At 58.2% G+C, this 14,880-nt stretch overlaps 1 protein-coding gene across 1 annotated transcript in view; it reads right to left on the reverse strand.

Moving 5' to 3' along the window:
- IGSF9B (immunoglobulin superfamily member 9B) overlaps positions 1-14,591 on the reverse strand; it is a 47,106-nt gene extending 32,515 nt beyond the window's left edge. The window contains exons 1-3 of the mRNA XM_025357411.1: positions 14,485-14,591; positions 3,930-4,127; positions 2,093-2,239 (exon numbers count right to left, since the gene is read on the reverse strand). Coding sequence (XP_025213196.1) covers positions 2,093-2,239; positions 3,930-4,127; positions 14,485-14,548 — 409 coding nt within the window. The 5' untranslated portion in view covers positions 14,549-14,591. The remainder of the gene's footprint in view (positions 1-2,092; positions 2,240-3,929; positions 4,128-14,484) is intronic.
- Positions 14,592-14,880: the final 289 nt, after the last annotated feature.

Below are 14,880 nucleotides of genomic sequence, written 5' to 3' on the forward strand. Positions count from 1 at the left end.
CTAGATTTTCATCTGACTTTGTTTGTTTCCTCTTGAGAAGGAGAATGGCCAGCATCTCACACATAATTACCCACATGTAATTAACACTCCAGACACTATGCAAGATCCAGCATTTCACTTAGTCCTCACAACAACCCTGCAAATCGTAGTCGCTGCTTTTGTCACTGAGGAGCCGGAAGTCCAACAGGTTAAGTAACCTTGCCCAGAGCACACAGCTAGCACACAGTGGGTCTATGAAATGAACCTCATCTTTTAAAGGTCTTGCTCCATGCTTATCCCACTCAAAGCAATTATGAATTCCCAAAGAACCCACTCCCACTCATGCAAACTAACACAGATACGCTCTAGAACATAAAATTGAAGTGAGATTCTACTTTCCAGTCATACGCATGTCCACTGAATGCCTGGTGTCTCAGATTCCTGAAATGAACACTGCCAACCAGGATATGCAAAAGAACGGAGGCAATGCCCCAAGATGGTTTCACCCCACCATTCAGAACAGAGCACAGGAGAAAAGGGAAGCAATGTGGGGACCCTCAGCCTGGTGTTCATCGAGGCAAGATTTTAGCAGCAGATTTGCCTTTCTAATTACACTTTGCTTGGGTTCCTATTCTTTGCTCACGCAACAGCTGGCACCAAAAGGGGGTGACTCAAAAGTTTGGCAGGTGGTCGGAACAATCCCCCCAAAGATTTCAAATATGCTTCAATCAGTCTCTTGGGACTGATTGACAGGAGCCAGCCACCTCCCACAAGGAGGGCTGGGCTAGGCAGGCTGGACGCACACCAGCCTAGGGCCACAAGCTTTAAGGTTTCTTTCCCCAAAGCCAGTGATCTTGCTAAAACATAACATACTCTGTTCTTCCAGGACCCCAGACAAGTTCTCAGGCCCAAAAGGAATACAAGTCTGCCCCAGCCCCCCTAGGCAGGGCAGACAGAGCCATCCTTCAGGGCAGATCAATACTGAGAGAAGCTTCCTAGCCAGGAACATCAATTTCTCTATTCTAACCACAGCATCTACAGTCTCAATGACCGTAAGCTGTATGTGGCACACCCAAGCACCCACGCTGTTGAAGCCTCAATAACTAGTACAGTATCTGCAACACAACGATGGCTAGATACAAATTTTGTCATCAATGGAATAATGAAGGATATATTACTAATTTTTTGGCCAAAAAACGAAAGGAAACGTTTTTTAAAACCCGCTCCCCTCCCAGCACGGGGACCATTTCTTCATCTTTTCTCCGTGGTTCCAGTCTTCTAGCTCCTCCAGAGGACCTCCTTCCAGGGACACAAAGAGGAGACTCTCCCTCCAGGGAGACCCCGAGGACCCAGCCCCTAGTGCTGTCACTGCCGGGGACTCAGGCCCCCATCTAGCCCAACTCCCAGAGCTCAGCAAGCTCTTGGGGCTTCCTTGCCCTTACCCAGACCCTTGAAAAGCATCTTCTCCAGCACAAGTCATTTAACCTGAGTTGTAAGTAACTGATGCCCATTAAAACTGTGACTCTTCCCAGGATGCTTGCATTTTACTACCTGGTAAACCCCACACAAGCAGGGACTGTTTGTCAGTGTTTCTCTATCGTCAGCTGCAGAGCTGGACACACACTATACCCTTGGTACATACTAATCAAATGTGGTTAAAGAGAACCAAAATATCAATCTAAAAAGAAAGACTAACTCTGAGACCCCAGGAATTCCACCAGAATTGGAGTAGCAGGGTCTTCCCAAGGCTGAGAAATAATCCCAGCAGTGACCAATTTTGCCACCTTAAAGCTTCAGCCCTCTGATTTGAAGCAGCAGCTTCCCACGTCCCTCTAAGGACTCTGACAGCACCACACGTGCAGGGAGCTGCTGCTCCAGGGCACCTGCACTGCCTGCAGAGGCTTCGGGAAGATAGCAGAGGGACACTGCAGGAGCAAGCTGATGTCTCATGGAACCACAGCAACAAGGAGAGGGCCATGGGGTGGGGTGCGGTTGGGAGAAGGGCTTCCCCTGGGGCAGGCCCTCGGGGCAGTCCTCCAGGCCCACCCCAGAAACAACCCTCAGGCACCACTGATGGTGAGGTGGACCCACCCCGGAAGGAGCCCTCACTCACCGTTGACGGTGAGGTGGACCCAGCTGCCGTTGTGGAAGGTGTCATACTGCTGGTCCAGCATGAGCACTTTGCACTCGTACCAGCCCTGGTCCTCAGAGCGAACTTGTTCCAGCCGCAGAGATGCCTTATCATGAAGACTGGCCCGGCCTGGGGGAATAGAGCAGACAAAAAGCCCCACAGGCCATCAGGGAAGGCCAGCAGCTCCCCAACCTCTGCCCCAGCTAAAGACAGGGGACCCCTCACAATCTTCATAGCATTCCCTATGGCAGGACCCACCTCCAGCAGCAGGTGGCAAAGGAAAGGGCCTAGCACCTTGGCCACAGAGCCACTCTCCCGCCCCAGCTGGCCCTGCCCCAGCCTGTAAGGCAACTCAATGCACTTGGCACTGAGAGCAGCCTCAGTTCCTTAGAATACTCTCATTCTTTTGGAGGTCTCCTGGGACAAAAGTAAGTCATGATGGATACAGAGATGAGAAGAGATGAAAGAGACAGAAAGAGAGAATGAAAAAGTGCCAACAGAAGAGGATGGGTGGGGGGTCTCCAGCGCACCCGGGAGCACCTCCATTCAGTTGAGCAGTATGCCTATCCCAGTAGGGTTCCCAGGACTGGCTCACCCAGCTTCCCTCTCTAGAGCAGAGGGAAGGCAGGCTGGGGACCAGGATGCTAGGGTCCCCTCCCGGTCCTGCTGTCAGTGCCAGAGAGACTACGTATCCTACTAAAGCCCAGTGACCCCAGGAGATGAGGGCGGCAGGGCCCAGAAGCCTGAGAACAAGGAATGGGTTGACCCTCAGAGCAAATATCCTGGAGGCACCCTTCCTCAGCTCCAATCCCCACCCCAGCAGGATGCCATCTGTGTCTCACATGCGGCAATGAGGAGGCCAGAGGTGCAGAAGCCCCTTCCATGATGCCAGCAGGGGGAAGCAGCCCTCAAGGTCAGCCCCCCACCTCACCCACTCTTAGCTCACCCCTCACCCCAGCCAATATCACAGCACCTCTGCTCTCCTCCTTGTCCTGATGCTGGCAATCTGCCTAAAAACTAGACTCTCAAAGCCATCCCTGGCCAAAAAGAGAGCATGAGACATAGGCACAGGAGCGAAAGAGACAGGGACGGAAGCATTCTGAGAAAGGCAGGGCAGACCTCAGAAGCCACCAGCAAAGATGAAAGTGAAGGCAGTGCCCTGCCTGCTTCCTCCCTTCCTTTCAACCCCAACACACACTCGCTCAATGACACGCACACGCACGCACACACACACCCACGCCCTCCTCTCCCGCGGGCTGGGGGGCAGGCAGTGGCAGTGAGTCATGAGGCCTTTGGTGGCAAGAGTAACTGCCAAGCAGGACACAGACAGGGCCAGGAGAAGGAGAGGACAGCATGACAGAGGAAGCAGAGACCAGGCACCCGCAAATGGTGGGGGGCCGAAGATTCATCCATACATTCAGGATGGGAAGGAGCCCCGACTTCAGAGCCAAGAGGGAAGGGGTGGGTGCAGCCAAGCAGGGAAGCCACGCTGGCCCAGGGCTGCCTGACTCAGCTTCCTGTCCACTCCATCCCCTCTCCCACCCAGGCCTCTCCAGCTTCCCCTATGGCTCCCAGCCCTCTCCACACCCCAGGCGGGTTTTTAGGCTGTTTAGAAGGGCTTTACCCTGCATCACCTCCACTTCCCTCTCCTCCCACTGCTTAATTAGAACCTACCAGAGGACAGAGGATGGGAGGAACCAGGCAGAGACGGGGAAACAGAGATAAAGAGTGGTCAGGAAAAGGTAGGGGCCAGAGGGGAACCATGGAGGAGCTGACTCCAGATGGAGAAGGTGCAGGAAACAGGGTGCCCAGACCTTACCTGCATACTCAGGGTCCACGTGCGGGGGGTAGTAGCCAAACTTGATGAAGATAGGGATGGGGACCCCGAACTTGAACCACTCTACGACATAGGGTGGGGGCTGTCCCGTCACTGGGTGGATCACGTCGCATCGTAGGACCACGCTCTCCCCAGCTCTTGCTGTCACAAACTCGGGCTCCTCTCGCAGGCCGTGGGCGCCTGATGGGGACAGCCAGGTTGGACACAGAAAGCAGGTGACAAAGAGATCCTGCCCCAGCAGCCCCATGCCCGTGTCACAGGGTGGCCCCGCCTCCCACCAGCTGCCCTCCATGGGCTACCGTGCTCTCCCAGGAGGGTCTCACGTGCACCTTCCATCCCTCTCCCCCTCGCTGCTCATACCTCCCTCTGTCCTGGGGCCCCCAAACATCCACAACTTGGGGGAAAGGAAGGGAGAGGAAAGGAGAGGGAAGCCATTCTCTTCAGTCCTACACGCCAGCTCTTCCCTCCCCAGTCTCAAAGAGCCGTAGGCGTCATCCCGCCGCACGAATTACAAGGAGTCCAGGACATGGAGGTGAGGGGCCTGGCCCCCTCTGGAGGCCCACAGCGCTGCCCAGTTGTGGCCGCCTGTGCACATGGAACATTCTTTCTGCACCAGGACGCTTGCCACTACAGCCTGGTGGGAAACGACAGAGCCAGCCTTCCTCCTCCACCCCACCCCCAGCTCAGCCTGATGTGCACGGCACAACACAAGGGTACTCCATGCAGGAGCAGGGAAATCCCGAACACGCTCAGCCGAGGCTGCTCGTGGCAACACCAGAAGGAAAGCCCCGCAGGCTGAGCCGGCCTCTCCGGCCCCTCCTCCCAGCAGCGTGTGCCAGCCCTGCCCAGCAGCGTGTGCCAGCCCTGCTGCAGAGGGGGAGTGGGAGGGGCCCAAGCCCCAGACATCACCGTTAGGAGAGCAGCATGCTGGGGATGGAGGAGGGAGATCCCAGGGCCATCCTTATCTTGGGCAGAGGAAAACGAAATCAGACGGTGGGATAGGGCACACCCACCCTGGCTGGCAGCAGAGGGGGCGAGCAAGGCAGCAGGAGGGAGGACCACCCCGGCCTCCACCCCACCGCAAGCTAGAGGACGCTGCAGAGAGGAAGAGCCACGCACCCCAAGCGCCGCAGCACCATTCCCGGGCCCAAACAAGGCGTGCAGCCCTCCTCCCACGCCAGGCTCCACCGCCAGGCAGGGCCAGGGAGGCCACAAGGTCACCTTGTCCAGCAACGTCCCAGGGAAAAGGATGGCTGAGGGGAAGCCTCACCCCCTTCATTCCCTGGTACTACCCCCTACTCCCAACTGACCACAGCTTTCCCCAGCCCCAGACCCTTCTGGTCCCAGGCCGGGCACCCGACTCTCCAGGGCAGCACCTAGGACAGCAGCTGCAGTACTGAAGCGGCAGCTTACAGACAGAGAGCCAGCTGGGACTCCTGCAGGAAAGGATGCCCAGAGGAGGGCAGCACCAGTCCCTGCCATTCCCCATTCTGGTGCCTGGGTCTGACTCTCTCTGCATCTCAGACCCCTGTGTGCACCTTGCTGTCTCTTATCCCTTCATGTCTGTGTCTGGCCACCTCTGTGTGTCTGTGCACACGCACACACATGCCGGGTTCCTCTGTGTGTGTTTGTTCTCTCTCTCTCTCTCTCTCTCTCTCTCTCTCTCTCTCTCTCTCTCTCGCATCTCTGGATCTCTGTTTGTCTGTCTTACTGGCTCCTCTGTCTCTCTCTGGCTCCTTCTCTGGATCTCTGTCTGCCTTGCTGGCTCCTCTGTGTGTCTGTCTCTCTCTGGCTCCTTCTGTCTGTCTGCTGCCTATTTGTCTTGCTGGCTCCATCTCTGCGTGTGTGTCTATCTGTCCACCTCTCTCTGGCTCCTGCTCCTTCTCCATGTCTTTCTGTGTCTCTCTCTGTCTCTCTCTAGCTCTTGCTCTATGTGGGTGACTGTGTCTACCTGCCTATCTCTCTCCCTGTTTCTGTCTACCAGCCTGTGTGTGTGTGTGTGTTCTGGTTGGCTCATGCAAGGGGAGGGGTTCTGCCTGCTTCTCTGTATGCAAGGGCTCTGTCTCTGCATGTGTGTACTTCCCTGTCTGTGGCTCTCCGTGTCTGTCTGTATGTCATCTCTGTGTGTCTTGTTCTCCCCCTCCCCCTCCGCCTCCCCTGCAAGTTGCGGAAGAGGGAGGAGGCAAGCCCTTCCAGAAGCTGATTGGCTCCTGGTGACATCACTGTTTTCTAGAGAAAGAGCTAAGATCACAGAGTATTTTTGGAGCAGAGCAGAGCACTGTACTCACCTGCCTGAGGCCCCAGCAGGTTTCCCAATTCCCCACCCCCAACCTTGCTTCAGGCTAAGTTTGCATTCCAGCCCCTCAGGGAAAGCAGGGAGAGTGCCCAGCTGCAGCCTCGCCTCCCCCACAGCCCCAGGGGCCCTCAGCAGGAGAGCCTGCCTCCCAGCAGCCAGGACCACAAAGGCAGATGCTGGACCAAGAGGAATGGGTGAATAATGAGCGCTGTGAGCTTGCAGAGAAGCAGTGTGTGTGTGTGTGTGTGTGTCTACAGCACAGACCTGTGAGGAGATAAGAAACTACAGGAGCCTAGGGGAAGAGGAGGGAGTTATTCCCAGGTGCCATGTTACCTAGAGGAGGGCAGAGTGGGCAACAGAAGGTGGTTCCTCCCCAGAGCTTTGGCCCTAGGGCCCAGGCAGGAGGAACAGAGGCCTAGGGGGACAGCGGGCACCTCCAACAGTGAAGTTTTGCTCTGGTGAGCTGGCTTCCAGGTGGAGGGCTCTAGGGGACAACGCCAGGAGGTGGGTTGGCTTTGACATGGGTTCTGGCTGTGAGGCTGCTCATTTGCGCCTAGCCTGCCTCATTCTCACTGCATAGCAATGAGGCAGGCTCTTCAAACCTTCCCCAGCGCTGGGCTCCCACCCCAGCCCCAGCCCCAGCCAGCCCCTGGGCGAAGCGCTGAGCACCCAACCTAAGGCCTACCCCCAAGGCAGGCAGGCAGTCCCCTCCCAGCATCTCTTCCCAAAGACCCTTTCAACCAGGCAGAGGCAGCTGCAGAGAGGACACATCCCAAAGAGGAGAAGCAAGACAAAATGAGAGGGAGCTTCCCCAGAATAAAGCAGTGGTGTGGGCGCCCATGTCCTGGCCTCCACCCTCGGTCCAAGCCCTCTTGCTTTTCTGGATCCTAAAATATTTATCGGTTTTCTGTCATCTCCTTCACACACACATGCGCACGCACACACACACGCACGGCATGTTCTCTCACTCCATCACCCACAAGCACTTCTCCCTAAGCCTGATCGTTTCTGAGCCAAAGTATGTCTAATAACACACTCTCTCCAGAAAAGCTCAATGTGAAAAAAAGTAATCAGGCTGGCAGTAAAGAGGGAAGATGGAGGAGAGATAGAGAAACCCAAATATAGGGGGAAACCAAACCCACATCCAGGAGCGAAAGAGGTGCAAAGAAGAGAGCAAAGAGGAGAGGGGAGGAAGGGCCAGGTGCAGAGCCCAACCCTGGGAGGGTGAGTTCAGGCCAGCTGGATACAGACACAGACCGTCAGAACACCCCAGAGCCTGGGTGGGGGCAGATCGGAGAGTGGAAGGGGAAGGGGCTGGCTCCTGAAGAGAGAGGGGAGAAAGGGGAGGAACAGGACGAAGAGAGGAAGGGGAGAGTGGAGCGTGCTGAGCCCCTCTCCCATCACAGCAGCCCAGAGGGACCAGGCTCCTCCCTCAAAGGGGGAAAACTGGCATTGTGAGGGGTGGGTACAGTGAAAGGCACCCATGTGGTGCCATAGGTCTCACTCTTTTTAGAGAAGGCCAGAAATAGCAGTGCCCAGAGCCTAGTAAATCTGTATCTTGGGGGTGTGCCCAGCTCCCTTTGGAGTAGTTATGGCGGGGAAGAGAAAGTAGGAGGGCAAGGAAAGATGAGGTAGCCCCTGGAGGTCTGGCTGACCTTTTTGAAGCCCACAGGGTACAAATCTCCCGCTCTCTGGGCCGGGTGGTACCCAGTGGCTGGCTGAGTCCAGGGCTGCCGTTGGACCCCCTGTGCAGCACCATGAGGCATCCAGGGCCTGGCACAGCCCATGCCCAGCACTCACAACCTGGAGCTGCTCCGCCGGGGGACGGCTGGGGGGAGGAGGGTACCTGAGAGCAGGACTGCTCTAAACACAGAGGAAGGAGTGCAGGGCAAAGTGTGAGGAGCAGGGCCGGGCGAGCATCAGCTGGCATGCTGCACAGCAGGCTCTGTGCTGGGAACGCAGGGCATCTCAATCCCTGCCCACAATGGCCTCCTGACACAAGCACCGCTGTCTCCCACTGAAAAATGAGCAAACGGGGAGTTGTGCTGCTCACCCAAAGTTACTCGGTTCCAGCTGTTCCTGATGCACGGATGGGGTCCCTGTCCTCAGAAAGCAGGTGGCGCAAAGGTCATCCTGGCCCGACCCAGGCCCCAGGACCAAGGCCTTTCACCCAGTCCCTCACTTTTCCCTTTCTTAGGGCCTGAGCCAGAGGTCGGCAACTCCCATACCACACTTGAGACAGGTTTTGCCAGTCCAGACCCTGAAGCCTAGGACCATAGGGTGGGCCTGTCTCAGAAGGCAGCCGGGTGGGCTCTGACCCGCTCTGAGGAGCCCGGCCTTCTGCCTGAGACTCTTTGAGACCCCTCACTAGGTCTGGCTGGTGGCTGGGGAAGTGGGGAATGGAGCCAGCACCAGCCTCCGTTGCTCATTAGTACAAGTCCTTATTGCAGCCTCCTCCTCCTCCTCCTCCTCCTCCTCCTCTGGGCACCAGACTTCCAAACCACAGGCCTGTTGTCTAATAATACCAGCGACAGCCACCGCCACCTCCATCTGCCAGCCTAAAAATAATCCCTGCTGAGTCCAAAAAAGGCACAGCCCCCAATAGTCCCCCAACCCCTCCTCCCTGACAAGCCAGGAGGCTCCAGGAGATTCCAGGAAGCCGGCAGACCCGGGGCTCTCACAAAGTGGGAGGCACACGCCCAGAGGAAGGCAGGAGGAAGGCAGGACCCAAAGCACAGCGAACACCCAGAAAGGACGAGGCGGCGGGGGAGAGACCTGGCCCAAAACGCCGAGGGCGTCCTGTTCTCGCTACAGGAAGGCAGGCAGGTACAGGCTGTTCTGGACACCCTTCTGCCTGCAGGAAAGCCCCCACAAAACCCGACAGCACCTCAGAGCGTCTCCACCCTTCAGTGATCGCCCCTTAGTGCCCTCACAGCCCTCCCGGCCCCCACTCGCCACCAAACCTCTCGGGTTCGGAAGCCAGGGGTCAGGGAGCCCTAGCCGCTCCTTAAGGAGAGAGAGGCGCTGGGGAGGTGCAAGGTCGCCAGGCTCCTTCCTATGCAGGGGCCGCACTGCCCTGACCCTTTTCGATTGGGCTCCCCCAGCAGCTGTGAGGCTGGGATGCTATTAGCAACCTTAATTTGCTCTCAGCTAGATTGTATTTCCAAGAGTCCTTTCCCCAGGAGCCACTGGCAGGAAGGAAGTCAGTAATTCAATCTCAGCTCCACTCCTTTAATGGCTCCTCAGCAGAGGCAAAGCCACACCCCCACTGCCCCCTCCCTACCTGGGCAGAGGCCTGCCTGGCACTCGCAGGGCCCAGGTGCACGCACCCCTGCAGCCGGCAGGCAGTCTGGCCAACTGAGGGCACCGTGGGCTCAGCCCCCAGGAGGCTGGGCTCCGTGGTAAGGTGCCAGATAGAGGCAGTAAGTCCGTGGGAAGCCGAAGTCCCATGTTTACTCCCTGGGCAACATCAACATTCCTACTCCGAAGCCAGCAAATGAAGACAGTGACTCACCTCATACAGTCTGTGCCTGTGTGCAAGTCACAGGCCCCCGCTCCATCTCGGTGGCATACACGACTGGGAGGGAGGCAAGGGGCCACGGGGGACCGAAAGCCAGGCTGAGCGGGGCCTTCTCAGAAAGGACAGTCAGGCCGGCTGAGACTCCTCCCAGCCCTGGCGCACATGGACTCTTTCTCCAGAGCCCTCTTGGAGGCCCCATCTCCTGCTTATTCACGCAAGAGAGAACAGAAAAGCAGGAAGATTCCCAAGAAAAATAGGTCAGCTGCCTCCAGCAGACTGGGCTCACACCCATGGGCAGTGTCTTGTGGGGAATGGGCATAAGCTGCCTGTCCAACCCCAGAGTCCTCTGGAGTGAGCAACTGAGACCACAGCCACACCCTCAGGGAGACAGACAGGCCCTGGGCTCCTGATAACCTCCGTGCTGCCTAGACTCCAGCACCAAGGGCACCTCGGCATAGTGGGAGGGGATACGAAGGCAAGAAGTTGGCTCCAAGGGTCTCTCTGCTCTCAGGGCTGCAGCACGGAGAGGAGCAGCCCCCACCTCGTGTCTGCACACTAAATTCCCCACCCTGCCACTGCACGCACGTGCACACAGATACACAGGCACTCAAGCACTTGTGAGCATGCACACATACAGGTTTCACATGTATGGGCACACAGGCATACATGCATGTGCATGCACACATATGGGCACACATGCACACACATACAGGTGTGCACACATATGCAATGCATATACATGCTGGCATGCATACACACACAGGGGCACATATATGCACACATGCAGGGGCACACATATGTACACACATATAGGAACATGTGTGTATGCACACACACAAGTGCACACATATGCATGTGCACACACACACTTCTGGACAGCTGGAAGCTGTCAACAGTTGCAGCTCTTTGACCATTCAGATCCACTCTTCACACAAGCTGCTTCACCTCTTCTAGGAAGCAGGTGGAAGGGGACCGCTCCCTAAGTACCCTACACCCCAGCCTGAGAAGGCCACAGGATGTGGAGAAGAGGGCTACCTCAAATCTCAGGCCCAGCCCTCTTTAGAGCTTATCTCCCACCCCCACATCTTGAAGCACCCAGCAGGGAGCAGCCAGCAGGGCTAAGGAAGAGAGGGCCAGGGAAGAAGACACAAGCCAGCACCCGGGCTGGGGAGAGGGCAAAGGCACAGGAGGTTGGAGTGAGGGCCAGAGTGATGCTGGGGCTCAGAATCTTCCAGCCAGGCAGCCTCTGCTCTTTTGTAACCAGATCCCAGCTTTCTGTCTCAGAGCCATAAACACGAAACCATTCCAGGTCTGGAACCCTGCAACTCCAAGACCAGCACATGCAGGGCCACAGGCCCGCAGCTGAAAGCTGATTTTCCCACTACCCTCAGCCAAGCCCTTTTCACATCCCCCAGGGCACAGGCTGCCAGACACACTCCTGTCCCCAGCGTGTGTGTGCTGAGGACACACACACACATCCATCCATCGACCACTTCCTGAGTTAAGTCCTTCTTAGCTGATAGGCTCACCACGGGGTCTTGATAGCAACCTCTGAGTCCAAACCTCCACCCTCCCATCTTCATTACCAAAAGGAAGAAGGGTAGGTCAAGGCCAGGTAGAAAGTAGAGGGCAATGGTCCAACTAGTAGCAGGATCTGAGTCAGAACCTCATTGTATTTGGGGACACTGTAGTCAGGGATAATGCAACCACAGAATCTGTGGCAGACAGAGAAGGCAGGCGTGGGAGGAAAGTCCCAGACTTGCCTCCCCTATCCAAGGTCCACAGTCAGCTAAGCACGGCCCAGGGTCCTCCCACAGAGTAGGAACTCCCCTGGGCGGGCTCAGCAGCCGTCTGAGATACTGAGTCTACACCAATCACCGTCTTCCAGGTTCTGTGTACCACTCCAGCCCCTCTCTTCTCCACACTCCCCCAACCTGTCCACTGACCTTAATCACCTCCCAGGCACACACACTCAAAGTCAAAAGGAAGAGCCCATTCCAACCTCTGTGCTGCACCCGAGGGCTGATGGAGTTGGGTCCCAACACAACATCATCCCTTTCTCCCCTCTGCCGGAGCAGCCCCTGCTATGGCCAGTTCCCAAGGGTGGCATCTCAAAGTCCCTCCTGCTGAGGGACTTCCCCAGAAGTCACCTCTGCCAGTCAGGGAACAGCTGAGCTCTCGCAGGGAGCCTCACTAGCATGTGAACACTGGCTGGTGCTGCTCACACGAGCGGGCACCCACCCTCTCCCTCCAGAGGCTGTGTGCTGTAAGCTCTCACCTCCCGGGCTGTGTCCTTCCATAAACCTCTGGCCACTGACAACATTCCAGCTTTGGAGACCTTGCAAAGGACTTCCGAGCAGCTCTGAGGCCTGCACACCCTGCGCACGTCCCTGGGATGCCAGGGACAAGAGGTTCTGCCCAGACAAGGTCAGCCCAGAAAGGGGTCTTACTTCCTGACATGGGCAGCCCTCTGAACTTCTCTGCAACATATTCCCAGCTCCTAGTGCCCTGAATGGCCCAAGGGAAAGAAATTGAGGAGGATCCTGGAATCCCAGGGACACTGAGAAAATGATGTTAATATTTCCTGAGCACATACTATATAACAGGTAGTTGTTTGTTTCCTTATAACACTCATGTCCACCTAAAAACCCTAAAAGCGCATACCGTTAGCACATTTTCTATTGAGGCAAGTGACATTTAGAGAGGTTGAGAATTTGCCCAAGGTCACAGGGTCAGCAGGTGGCAGAGCCAGAATTCAAATCCCAGTCATACGGCTCTAGACCTAGGTCCTTAACTAACCACACACAGAGCACTTGAGGCTAAAAAAGACCCCAAGACCAGTAAGGTCACCCTCTGCTTCCAGACAGGGGTACATGTCCAGCCATTCCAGACAGAAGGACCCCCCTGCACCCTGAAAGAGGGCATAACCTTCATGCCGGGCAACCTTCAATTTCGGGAAGCCCTTCCTTCTATCTTGCGATTCTGTGTGTTGTTGCAGTATAAACTCATTTTCCTTTATTCTGGGCTTAAACTTGCAAAGAAGTCCATTGCCCACCCTGACTTAGGTTTGTAGGCTATTTCAGAGCCTTCCTTCAGCGTCTCTGTTCTATTCAAAGATCCCAGCTCATCCTTTTGTGCTTTCAGGGACAGTCCCATAGCAGGAACATACCAAAAACGGGAGGGGAGGAGGATGCGGGCATTGGAAGACGGCAAGGAAATGGGGGAGAGGATGAGGCTACAGGCAGACTGTCAAGCGCAGCCCGACGCACCTCACATCCACCCCGCGTTCCGTAAGCTTCCGCCATCACCCTTGCCTCAGTGTTCCCACCTGACAAATGAAGAGTTTTAAAACCGCCCGGACCAACATGTCAGTTAACACAATCACCCTTCCCTTCGCCCTCTGCTCATTCTGTTTTCAGACACCACCACCCTCCCCAGAAGCAGAGGCGACATATTCATTCCATTCCAGAAAGTTTCTTGAAGCACTCCCCCCTGCACAGACCGGTGACGAGGGGACCCCGCGAGAGGCGCCTCCAGCCCACCCGGTGCCCCATGCCGCTGGGAGACGGTGCTCCGTCGGCGAGTCCTGCCTGCTGACTCCCCCCACAGCGGGTTCTCTCCCGCCGCCATCTCCTCCGGCTCGGTGAACTTGCCCGCAGCCGGGTCGTGTCTGCGCGCTGACAGCCCTGAGCTCACAGTCCTGGCTCCCTCCAGGCTCCGCTCCCACTTCCATACAAGGGCCGAGAGCCGGGGGTGCCACCCAGAGGCTTGTAGGTCGCTCTGCCCATCGCCAAAGCAAAAGCCCGCGCGCTCACGCACGCATCACCCAACTCGGCGGTTTCCCCCTCGCGTCTCCCCCAGCTCAGACCCGGGAAAGCGGAAAGAGAAAATCCCCCCTCCGCTCGGATTCACGGCGTGGGGACCCCTCTCCCCCGCCCCTCCCTCCAGCCCCCATCCAGCTCTGCCTCGCAGCCGGGGAGGGCGGCGTGGGGCCCGCGCGGCTGCGGCGCGCTCCCGGGGAACTTTTGCCTGGCCTGGGCCCAGGTGCGGCTGAGAGGCGCGGGCGCCGGCCGGGTCTGGCCAAAAGCGGACACACCTCGAAGCCGGCCTCATCAGTCCTCCTCTCACCAGGCGCCCCTGTTAGGGGGCTCCGACCTCCAGCTGCCAAGATGTGTGGGCAGGAGGGGCGCGAGCGAAACGGTGGGCGCCCGCAGGGCCGCGAACCCGGGGCCTTAGACTCGTGTGCCGCGAGTCCCAGGGATCCTCCGGGTCGCGCCTCCCCGCAGGCGCTCCTCGCGGCGCGGGGCTCGAGCGTGCTGCAGCCTGCCCGGAGACCGCGAACTCCCGCAGCTAGAGTTTCCCGCAGCTCTGGGAGGCGGCCGCCGGGTAGGAGGCGACGGGCTCGGCGCGCCGGGGTGCACCGCGGGGCCCGTGGTGGGCGAAGTCGACCTGGGTTCCACTGCGTCCTTTCCCCGAGTGCCCGGCAGCCCGTGGGCTCTGGCCCCTTCCCGCCCGCCCCTCCAGCCCACGGCCCGCAGGCCCTCCCCGGCAATGCTCCCCGGCGCGCCTGGCCCGCGCCGGAGCCCGAGCCTCGCCCGCGGGAAGGCGCGCTGGGGAGCTGGGGAACCGGGGGGCCGAGGAACCGGGAAACCGAGGGGGCCGAGCGCGAGGGGCCGAGGGCGCCGGGAGGGGCAGGGGAGAAACGCCGCACTTCAACTCACCTTGAGCCGCAAGCCCTCGGGTGCCGATCACACTTGCTATGAAAGTGGCCACATACCAAATCATAGTACTACCGCGCCAGCCCGGAGCCTCATCCTATCGCAAAGTGCTCCCGCGCCCGCACGCGCCTCGCGCCCGAGCGCCCGCCTCGCGCCCGCCTCGCGCCGCCTACGCCCCGCGCCGGTGCTCCTGCAGCCCGGGCGGCCAGCTCTCCATCCCTCCTAGGCTCCGCTCGGCTCGGCGCGCGCCTCCCCGGCCCCGGCGCAGCGGCACCTGCACTACTCGCCCGGGCGGAGCGCAGCCAGGTCCACGGTGAAGCCTAGCAGGGCCGGGCCTCCGGAACCGCCCCCGCCGCCCGCCTATTGGGCGCCTCCCTCAATCCCGGGGTCCGATTGGCT

This window comes from Theropithecus gelada, chromosome 14 (genome assembly GCF_003255815.1).
Source record: "Theropithecus gelada isolate Dixy chromosome 14, Tgel_1.0, whole genome shotgun sequence".
NCBI classification, from domain to species: Eukaryota; Metazoa; Chordata; class Mammalia; order Primates; family Cercopithecidae; genus Theropithecus; species Theropithecus gelada.